Source organism: Brassica rapa, chromosome A04, assembly GCF_000309985.2.
Source record: "Brassica rapa cultivar Chiifu-401-42 chromosome A04, CAAS_Brap_v3.01, whole genome shotgun sequence".
Classification (NCBI taxonomy): Eukaryota; Viridiplantae; Streptophyta; class Magnoliopsida; order Brassicales; family Brassicaceae; genus Brassica; species Brassica rapa.
Window position 1 is genome coordinate 15,934,690 of NC_024798.2, and position 11,543 is coordinate 15,946,232.

Below are 11,543 nucleotides of genomic sequence, written 5' to 3' on the forward strand. Positions count from 1 at the left end.
AAATATTGTAGATTTGGGGTTGTGGTTTAGAAATTAGGATAACCAGAATTTTGTTGATAGATGAGTATTTTTTTAGATTTTTTGATCAATAGTTGTATTTTTAAATATAATTCCCAAAAATTCTATTTTAGGAAAGTTTTCATTTTTTCATAGAAATATTGTAGATTTGGGGTTGTGGTTTTGAATTAGGATAACAAGAATTTTGTTGATAGATGAGTATTTTTTAGATTATTTGATCAATAAGTTGTATTTTTTAAAATAATTCTCAAAAATTCTATTTTAGGAAAGTTTTCATTTTACTTAAAAATATTGTAGATTTGGAGTTGTGGTTTAGAAATTAGGATAACAAGAATTTTTGTTGATAGATGAGTATTCTTTTAGATTTTTTAATCAATAGTTGTATTTTTTAAATATAATCTAAAAATTCTATTTTAGGAAAGTTTTTATTTTTTACATAGAAAATTGTAGATTTGGGGTTGTGGTTTTGTAATTAGGATACCAAAAATTTTGTTGATAGATGAGTATTCTTTTAGATTTTTGATCAATAGTTTGTATTTTTTAAATATTATTCTCAAAAATTCTATTTTAGGAAAGTTTTCATTTTTTCATAAAAATATTGTAGATTTTGGGGTTGTGGTTTAGAAATTAGGATAACAAGAATTTTGTTGATAGATGAGTATTTTTTTAAATTTTTGATCAATAAATTGTATTTTTAAAAATAATTCTCAAAAATTCTATTTTAGGAAATTTTCATTTTTTTATAGAAATATTGTAGATTTGGGGTTTGTGGTTTAGAAATTAGGATAACAAGAATTTTTGTTGATAGATGAGTATTCTTTTAGATTTTTTGATCAATAGTTGTATTTTTAAATATAATTCTCAAAAATTCTATTTTAGGAAAGTTTTCATTTTTCATAGAAATATTGTAGATTTGGGGTTGTGGTTTAGTAATTAGGATAACAAGAATTTTTGTTGATAGATGAGTATTTTTTAATTATTTGATCAATAGTTGTATTTTTTAAAAAATAATTCTCAAAAATTCTATTTTAGGAAAGTTTTCATTTTTACTTAAAAATATTGTAGATTGGGGTTGTGGTTTAGAAATTAGGATAACAAGAATTTTTGTTGTGATACATGAGTATTCTTTTAGATTTTTTATCAATAGTTGTATTTTTAATATAATTCTCAAAAATTCTATTTTAGGAAAGTTTTCATTTTTACATAGAAATATTGTAGATTTGGGGTTGTGGTTTTGTAATTAGGATACCAAGAATTTTGTTGATAGATGAGTATTCTTTAGATTTTTTGATCAATAGTTGTATTTTTTAAATATAATTCTCAAAAATTCTATTTTAGGAAAGTTTTCATTTTTTCATAAAAATATTGTAGATTTTGGGTTGTGGTAGTTAGAAATTAGGATAACAAGAATTTTTGTTGATAGATGATATTTTTTTAAATTTTTTGATCAATAAATTGTATTTTTTAAAAATAATTCTCAAAAATTCTATTTTAGGAAAATTTTCATTTTTATAGAAATATTGTAGATTTGGGGTTTGTGGTTTAGAAATTAGGATAACAAGAATTTTTGTTGATAGATGAGTATTCTTTTAGATTTTTTGATCAATAGTTGTATTTTTTAAATATAATTCCCAAAAATTCTATTTTAGGAAAGTTTTCATTTTTTCATAGAAATATTGTAGATTTGGGGTTGTGGTTTTGTAATTAGGATAACAAGAATATTTGTTGATAGATGAGTATTTTTTTAATTATTTGATCAATAAGTTGTATTTTTTAAAAATAATTCTCAAAAATTCTATTTTATGAAAGTTTTCATTTTTACTTAAAAATATTTTAGATTTGGGGTTGTGGTTTAGAAATTAGGATAACAAGAATTTTTGTTGATACATGAGTATTCTTTTAGATTTTTTAATCAATAGTTGTATTTTTTAAATATAATTCTCAAAAATTCTATTTTAGGAAAGTTTTCATTTTTACATAGAAATATTGTAGATTTGGGGTTGTGGTTTTGTAATTAGGATAACAAGAATTTTTGTTGATAGATGAGTATTCTTTAGATTTTTTGATCAATAGTTGTATTTTTTAAATATTATTCTCAAAAATTCTATTTTAGGAAAGTTTTCATTTTTTCATAAAAATATTGTAGATTTTGGGTTGTGGTTTAGAAATTAGGATAACAAGAATTTTTGTTGATAGATGAATATTTTTTTAAATTTTTTGATCAATAAATTGTATTTTTTAAAAATAATTCTCAAAAATTCTATTTTAGGAAAATTTTCATTTTTATAGAAATATTGTAGATTTGGGGTTTGTGGTTTAGAAATTAGGATAACAAGAATTTTTGTTGATAGATGAGTATTCTTTTAGATTTTTTGATCAATAGTTGTATTTATTAAATATAATTCTCAAAAATTCTATTTTAGGAAAGTATTCATTTTTACATAGAAATATTGTAGATTTGGGGTTGTGGTTTTGTAATTAGGATAACAAGAATTTTTGTTGATAGATGAGTATTTTTTTAATTATTTGATCAATAAGTTGTATTTTTAAAAAATAATTCTCAAAAATTCTATTTTAGGAAAGTTTTCATTTTTACTTAAAAATATTGTAGATTTGGAGTTGTGGTTTAGTAATTAGGATAACAAGAATTTTTGTTGATAGATGAGTATTCTTTTAGATTTTTTAATCAATAGTTGTATTTTTTTAAATATAATTCCCAAAAATTCTATTTTAGGAAAGTTTTAATTTTTTCATATAAATATTGTAGATTTGGGGTTGTGGTTTAGAAATTAGGATAACCAGAATTTTTGTTGATAGATGAGTATTTTTTTAGATTTTTTTGATCAATAGTTGTATTTTTTAAATATAATTCCCAAAAATTCTATTTTAGGAAAGTTTTCATTTTTTCATAGAAATATTGTAGATTTGGGGTTGTGGTTTAGAAATTAGGATAACAAGAATTTTTGTTGATAGATGAGTATTTTTTTAATTATTTGATCAATAAGTTGTATTTTTTAAAAATAATTCTCAAAAATTCTATTTTAGGAAAGTTTTCATTTTTACTTAAAAATATTGTAGATTTGGAGTTGTGGTTTAGAAATTAGGATAACAAGAATTTTTGTTGATACATGAGTATTCTTTTAGATTTTTTGATCAATAGTTGTATTTTTTAAATATAATTCTCAAAAATTCTATTTTAGGAAAGTTTTCATTTTTTCATAGAAATATTTTAGATTTGGGGTTGTGGTTTAATAATTAGGATAACAAGAATTTTTGTTGATAGATGAGTATTTTTTTAATTATTTGATCAATAAGTTGTATATTTTAAAAATAATTCTCAATAATTCTATTTTAGGAAAGTTTTCATTTTTTCATAGAAATATTGTAGATTTGAGGTTTTGGTTTAAAAATTAGGATAACAAAAAATTTTGTTGATAGATGAGTATTTTTTTAGATTTTTTTATCAATAGGTTGTATATTTTAGATAAATTCTGGAAATTTCTAATTTAGGAAAGTTTTCATTTTTTTATAGAAATATTGTAGATTTGGGGTTGTGATTTAGAAATTAGCATAACACGAATTTTTGTTGATAGATGAGTATTCTTTTAGATTTTTTGATCAATAGTTGTATTTTTAAAATATAATTCTCAAAAATTCTATTTTAGGAAAGTTTTCATTTTTTCATAGAAATATTGTAGATTTGGGGTTGTGGTTTAGAAATTAGGATGACAAGAATTTTTGTTGATAGATGAGTATTCTTTTAGATTTTTTGATCAATAGTTGTATTTTTTAAATATAATTCTCAAAAATTCTATTTTAGGAAAGTTTTCATTTTTTCATAAAAATATTGTAGATTTTGGGTTGTGGTTTAGAAATTAGGATAACAAGAATTTTTGTTGATAGATGAATATTTTTTTAAATTTTTTGATCAATAAATTGGTTTTTTTTGAAATAATTCTCAAAAATTCTATTTTAGGAAAATTTACATTTTTTATATAAATATTGTAGATTTGGGGTTTGTGGTTTAGAAATTAGGATAACAAGAATTTTTGTTCATAGATGAGTATTCTTTTAGATTTTTTGATCAATAGTTGTATTTTTTAAATATAATTCTCAAAAATTCTATTTTACGAAAGTTTTCATTTTTTCATAGAAATATTGTAGATTTGGGGTTGTGGTTTAGACATTAGGATAACAAGAATTTTTGTTGATAGATGAGTATTTTTTTAAATTTTTTGATCAATAGTTGTATTTTTTAAATATAATTCCCAAAAATTCTATTTTACCAAAGTTTTCATTTTTTCATAGAAATATTGTAGATTTGGGATTGTGATTTAGAAATTAGGATAACAAGAATTTTTGTTGATAGATGAGTATTTTTTTATATTTTTTTATCAATAAGTTGTATTTTTTAAATATAATTCTCAAAAATTCAGAGCGACGTCATAGGCGATTTTCTCAAAACCACCACCAGACTCGTTTCTTCACCGGGATTTTTCGTTGCCGGCGGCTTTGGCCGTCGGAGTCTCTTTGTTTTCTTTATATTTAGTAGTAATAGTTAATAAAACCAATTGATGTTGGATTGGACATCAAATCATTCGATTTGGGAACATCCAAATCGCGTTATTTTTCTGTCTCGCCATTTAAGATCACCATGTTCTCTTCTTCAGACAGTCATTAGGATTCGGGCGAGAAGATTATATGATTTTCGAACGGTTGGCGTGCGTCTTTTCTCCCAACGGGAGCGTTATTCTCCGGTACTGGGTTTCGTAGATTTACGGAGTTGCTGGACCGATGGCTTTCCCTTGCACATATTGCAAGTTTGTTTAATCTCTCAATCTCGATTTGTTCACACAATGAATCGACATAAAAAGCTGCCCTGGCCTGGGGATCACAGAGGATTGGCGCACAAACTAAAATTGGAATTGAAGATATGGATTCAAGGTATTGTTCTTTTGGATATGGCTGGAATAAGATACGACAGTGATGATTTTGTGAGGACGATAGTGCTAGTTTGTGGTGGGTCCATCTGGCAACAAGGATCAATACAAAATCATGGTAAATATTTATACTTCAGTCTCTCCTCACTTGGAGACAGCGTTTCACCAAAAAATGAAAAATGGGAGGAGTCTGGTAATGGCCAATATGAAGGAAATAGTGTTCTGAAACGGCGTCCAATGGTTATATTACAACATCAACACAATGTGGAGTACTTTAGTTATTGTGTTTGTTGGTTTCAAATCAGGAGAAAACGTAGATCATGGAGAGTTAAGACAATAACAACACATGTTATCTCCTGCAGCGGGAGTGTATGGGACGGATTGAGATGTAACAGATGGATCCAATCCAATGATCTTCGAAAAGAAAAGAGGCTTTTGGTCACAATGTATGACAGCCAACAAGATCATTTAAGACCGAGAACGAAGATGGATAAAGTTAGCGTATCAGCCTATTCTACGGATGAGTTAGATAGCAACGTGTTATTACTATTCCAATTTCAAAATCTTCTTAAAAATGTGTTGTTTATCTCTTATGTTTCATGTAAACATTTGAACCCATTTTGATATCAATAAAATAGTTTGTCGTTAAAAAAAAAAAAATTCTCAAAAATTCTATTTAAGGAAAGTTTTCATTTATTCATAGAAATATTGTAGATCTGGGGTTGTGGTTTAGATATTAGGATAACAAGAATTTTTGTTAATAAATAAGTATTCTTTTAGATTTTTTGATCAATTGTTGTATTTTTTAAATATAATTCTCAAAAATTCTATTTTAGGAAAGTATTCATTTTTACATAGAAATATTGTAGATTTGGGGTTGTGGTTTTGTAATTAGGATAACAAGAATTTTTGTTGATAGATGAGTATTTTTTTAAATTATTTTATCAATAAGTTGTATTTTTTAAAAATAATTCTCAAAAATTCTATTTTAGGAAAGTTTTCATTTTTACTTAAAAATATTGTAGATTTGGAGTTGTGGTTTAGTAATTAGGATAACAAGAATTTTTGTTGATAGATGAGTATTCTTTTAGATTTTTTAATCAATAGTTGTATTTTTTAAATATAATTCCCAAAAATTCTATTTTCGAAAAGTTTTCATTTTTTCATAGAAATATTGTAGATTTGGGGTTGTGGTTTAGAAATTAGGATAAAAAGAATTTTTGTTGATAGATGAGTATTTTTTAAATGATTTGATCAATAAGTTGTATTTTTTAAAAATAATTCTCAAAAATTCTATTTTAGGAAAGTTTTCATTTTTACTTAAAAATATTGTAGATTTGGAGTTGTGGTTTAGAAATTAGGATAACAAGAATTTTTGTTGATAGATGAGTATTCTTTAGATTTTTTGATCAATAGTTGTATTTTTACAATATAATTCTCAAAAATTCTATTTTAGGAAAGTTTTCATTTTTTATAGAAATATTGTAGATTTGGGGTTGTGGTTTAGAAATTAGGATAACCAGAATTTTTGTTGATAGATGAGTATTTTTTTAGATTTTTTGATCAATAGTTGTATTTTTTAAATATAATTCCCAAAAATTCTATTTTAGGAAAGTTTTCATTTTTTCATAGAAATATTGTAGATTTGGGGTTGTGGTTTAGAAATTAGGATAACAAGAACTTTTGTTGATAGATGAGTATTCTTTTAGATTTTTTGATCAATAGTTGTATTTTTTAAAATATAATTCTCAAAAATTCTATTTTAGGAAAGTTTTCATTTTTCATAGAAATATTGTAGATTTGGGGTTGTGGTTTAGAAATTAGGATAACAAGAATTTTTGTTGATAGATGAGTATTTTTTTAATTTTTTGATCAATAAGTTACATTTTTAAAAAATAATTCTCAAAAATTCTATTTTAGGAAAGTTTTCATTTTTTATTGAAATATTGTAGATTTGGGGTTGTGATTTAGAAATTAGGATAATAATAATTTTTGTTGATAGGTGAGTATTCTTTTAGATTTTTTGATCAATAGTTGTATTTTTTAAATATAATTCTCAAAAATTCTATTTTAGGAAAGTTTTCATTTTTTCATAGAAATATTGTAGATTTGGGGTTGTGGTTTAGAAATTAGGATAACAAGAATTTTTTGTTGATAGATGAGCTTTCTTTTAGATTTTTTTATCTATAGTTGTATTTTTTAAATATAATTCCCAAAAATTCTATCTTAGGAAAGTTTTCATTTTTTCATAGAAATATTGTAGATTTAGGGTCGTGGTTTAGAAATTAGGATAACCAAAAAAATTTTTGATAGATGAGTATTTTTTTAGATTTTTTTATCAATAGGTTGTATATTTTAGATAAATTCAGAAAATTTCTATTTTAGGAAAGTTTTCATTTTTTTTATAGAAATATTGTAGATTTGGGGTTGTGATTTAGAAATTACCATAACAAGAATTTTTGTTGATAGATGAGTATTCTTTTAGATTTTTTGATCAATAGTTGTATTTTTTAAAAATAATTTTCAAAAATTCTATTTTAGGAAAGTTCTCATTTTTTATAGAAATATTGTAGATTTGGGGTTGTGATTTAGAAATTAGGATAAAAATAATTTTTGTTGATAGGTGAGTATTCTTTTAGATTTTTTGATCAATAGTTGTATTTTTTAAATATAATTCTCAAATATTCTATTTTAGGAAAGTTTTCATTTTTTCATAGAAATATTGTAGATTTGGGGTTGTGATTTAGAAATTAGGATAATAATAATTTTTGTTGATAGGTGAGTATTCTTTTAGATTTTTTGATCAATAGTTGTATTTTTTAAATATAATTCTCAAAAATTCTATTTTAGGAAAGTTTTCATTTTTTCATAGAAATATTGTAGATTTGGGGTTGCGGTTTAGAAATTAGGATAACAAGAATTTTTGTTGAGAGATGAGTATTCTTTAGATTTTTTGATCAATAGTTGTATTTTTTAAATATTATTCTCAAAAATTCTATTTTAGAAAAGTTTTTATTTCTTCATAGAAATATTGTAGATTTAGGGTCGTGGTTTAGTAATTAGGATAACAAGAATTTTTGTTGAAAGATGAGTATTTTTTTAATTATTTGATCAATAAGTTGTATTTTTAAAAAATAATTCTCAAAAATTCTATTTTAGGAAAGTTTTCATTTTTTATAGAAATATTGTAGATTTGGGGTTGTGGTTTAGAAATTAGGATAACAATAATTTTTGTTGATAGATGAGTATTTTTTTTAATTTTTTGATCAATAAGTTACATTTTTAAAAAATAATTCTCAAAAATTCTATTTTAGGAAAGTTCTCATTTTTATATAGAAATATTGTAGATTTGGGGTTGTGATTTAGAAATTAGGATAACAATAATTTTTGTTGATAGATGAGTATTTTTTTTAATTTTTTGATCAATAAGTTACATTTTTAAAAAATAATTCTCAAAAATTCTATTTTAGGAAAGTTTTCATTTTTTCATAGAAATATTGTAGATTTGGGGTTGTGGTTTAGAAATTAGGATAACAAGAATTTTTGTTGATAGATGAGTATTTTTTTTAATATTTTTTGATCAATAAGCTGTATTTTTTAAATATAATTCTCAAAAATTCTATTTTAGGAAAGTTTTCATTTTTTCATAGAAATATTGTAGATTTGGGGTTGTGGTTTAGAAATTAGGATAACAAGAATTTTTGTTGATAGATGAGTATTCTTTTAGATTTTTTGATCAATTGTTGTATTTTTTAAATATAATTCTCAAAAATTCTATTTTAAGAAAGTTTTCATTTTTACTTAAAAATATTGTAGATTTGAAGTTGTGGTTTAGTAATTTGGATAACAATAATTTTTGTTGATAGATGAAAAACAGAAGAAGATCACGATTCGTTCACACATTCCCAACTCACATTACACTAACACCTTTGAGTAAAGTGAGCCATTTTATTATATTCATGCCTACCAGGCTACCAATATCTGTAAAGCTCTCCTCAAATAAATAGCAAGCATAAGATTTTGATTATATCCCAGTAGAAAAACTAGACTTTATCTTCTAAATAATCATTAAGCATGCTAATGACTTAGTTACAAAGAGGGTAGATCAAAAGAAATGGATTTGATGAAGCTCTGGGAAGCTTAGTAAGAGCATTGGTGATTCTCTGGTAGTTCTTGTTAACATTTTTGTCTTCTCGGTGACTCTCAACTTCAACATCAACCTTGACAGTTTCAAGACATTTCAAATTTCCCAAGAAATGCTTCTCTGATTCAGCTCTCTACGAGTTCCTCTATACCCTGAAACCTTTAGCACCTTCACTTGACATGTCGATAAACAACATACTTCCTCCTCCTTATTCTTCCTAGCGACGCACACACAGGCGTCCCCGCATCTATCTGTAACTCGGTGCACAAGACCCTGAAAAGCAAAATTCATGTAACAACAACAATCAAACGAATTGTGTGTGTGTCTATGTATCAAAACGAAACTGGTACCTCCTACCTTGATGACAAGAGTTTCTAGGTTTGGAGAGTTGTTGAGAAGAAGTGGCACCACTTGCCATCCTTTTTCTTTGTCACTCTCAAAAGACAGAGTAAGGAGCTTGTGAAAGACCGGCATTGATTTACAGTATAGGTGAAACACCTGGAGATTTATTACTATTATTTATCACAAACCAAAAAAAAAAATGCAATAACTAATAACACTAAGACTTTGCACTTCAGATTGACACAACTAGCAGAAGGAAAGATAACAAAACTAACCTCAAGAGACGTAGGAGACAAGTCAAGGACTTTGTTTCTATAACGTGGATGTACTCGCTTTCTAAGTGAAGCTCCGAGAAGCTTCTTCGTTCCAGGACAGTGCGGATCCAGTTGTCCACTCGAGAAGCGTCGTGAGTGTGCTCACAGCGCAAAGAGAATCTTTTGATGATTGAAGAGTTGGTTAGGAGAGCTAGTGTTTTGTCGACGAAGTCAGGGAAGCCACGTGGATCACCAGTTGCAGTTGCGTCGTCGCTCAGATCGAGGCTGTCTACGAGGGAAAGCAGATTCCTCCACCTTTTGGACAGAACCAATGTGGAAGCTGCTTGATTTGTCGGAAGCAAGGACAGGACTTTGCCAAGAACCTCATCTGGGAGACTGCTTATTGAATCTCGTTGGGGAGACATATATTAAGGTTTAAGATCGAACCAGAAACTTGTCGATTAAAGGTCACAAGTTCAGAACAATCGAAGAAAGGAGCAAACGAACGAAGGTAGGTGAACTTACAATTAGAAAGGAACCGACGACGAGGGAGCGAAACGCAGCGTTTGACGTGGTATTTCTAATTGTGTAATATTTATTTTTAAAAAATGTGATTTCTTTTAAAAAAAGTTTTACAAAAGTTGATAGGTTTCGGGGCATAATAATTGGGTTAATTGCAGTGAGGATGGGAGTAAAATTGAGTTTGCAAAAGTGAGGCGGTAAATTTGTATGGTTCTGCATAGTTGAAAATAAATAAGTTTATCATGTGTTTATAATTGTTTAGTTATAAAGTAGCGACTAAATAAAATAAAAATGATCATTTTATAATATATAGCTATAAAATAGTAAAATTAGAATATTATACTTAGAATATAAGATATATTAATTTGATATAACTAGTAATAAATTATTTGTATAATGTTTGTTTATTTTGAAAATTTTGGTTTATAATTAGTAATAAGTTATTTGTATAACATGAAATTGAGTATTTGAAACAAATATTTATGTTTTAGATATTTATATTTATTAACTACATAAATATGTATTCCAAATACTCAATTTCATACTTAAATATGTATGTTAAATGCCCAGTTAGATGTAAATACACATTTTCCCTTATGTGTTGCTTTTTTTTTTTAACTTATGCTATATCCGCAATGGCCGTATATATTTTTCAAAGTTTTGCTAATTAGTAAAACTTTTGAAATATAAATAAATTTTAAGATAATAATTTAAATTAAAGTAATATATATATCGAATTTTAATTTATTATATTAAAGTTTTTGGTTTAAATTTCCACCGTTTAATTTTTTTTTTGGTAAAATAACAGTTAAAACCCATTAATGGAAAGTATTTTCACCGCCTTTGAGATCTTTTCCTCAGTATTAATTTCCCTAGACGAAGCAATTCCAAAACCAAAAACATAATAACACATATTCATTGCTTTTACCAAAAAAAAAAACACATATTCATTGCATGCTTTAATTACCAGAAAACGAATAAAAATCTCATTTACGTTCCAAAAACAAAGTACACACAAAAAGAACTTCTAGAAGAAAAAACGTATAAACACGTGTCTCTATACAGAGTGAGAACAGGACAAACAAAGCTGGACAGGGTTTTAAGTACCGTATAAACCCTCGACTACGAACACAAAACAGTTTCAAAAGTAAGGGTAATATTGTTATTTAGTTAGCCTTCAAATAATGTTGCCCCGAGGATCATGGACGCTTTATATTCAGCTTACACATATTTATCTAACTGAATCACTCAAGAAAATAAATCACACAGACGTTTTTTAAGGAGAGAAACAAACCTCTCTCTCTCTCTCTCTCAGATCGGAGA

General features: G+C 25.7%; 1 protein-coding gene across 1 annotated transcript; it reads right to left on the reverse strand.

The window, feature by feature from the left end:
• Nucleotides 1–8,604: 8,604 nt before the first annotated feature.
• On the reverse strand, nt 8,605–11,538 carry LOC103865373 (F-box/LRR-repeat protein At2g29930-like). Its single transcript, XM_033289389.1, is given in 4 exon segments — nt 8,605–9,222; nt 9,225–9,375; nt 9,460–9,619; nt 9,720–11,538. Coding segments are annotated over 4 exon segments (894 nt in total). The 5' UTR covers nt 10,124–11,538; the 3' UTR covers nt 8,605–9,043.
• Between the last annotated feature and the right edge of the window lie 5 nt (nt 11,539–11,543).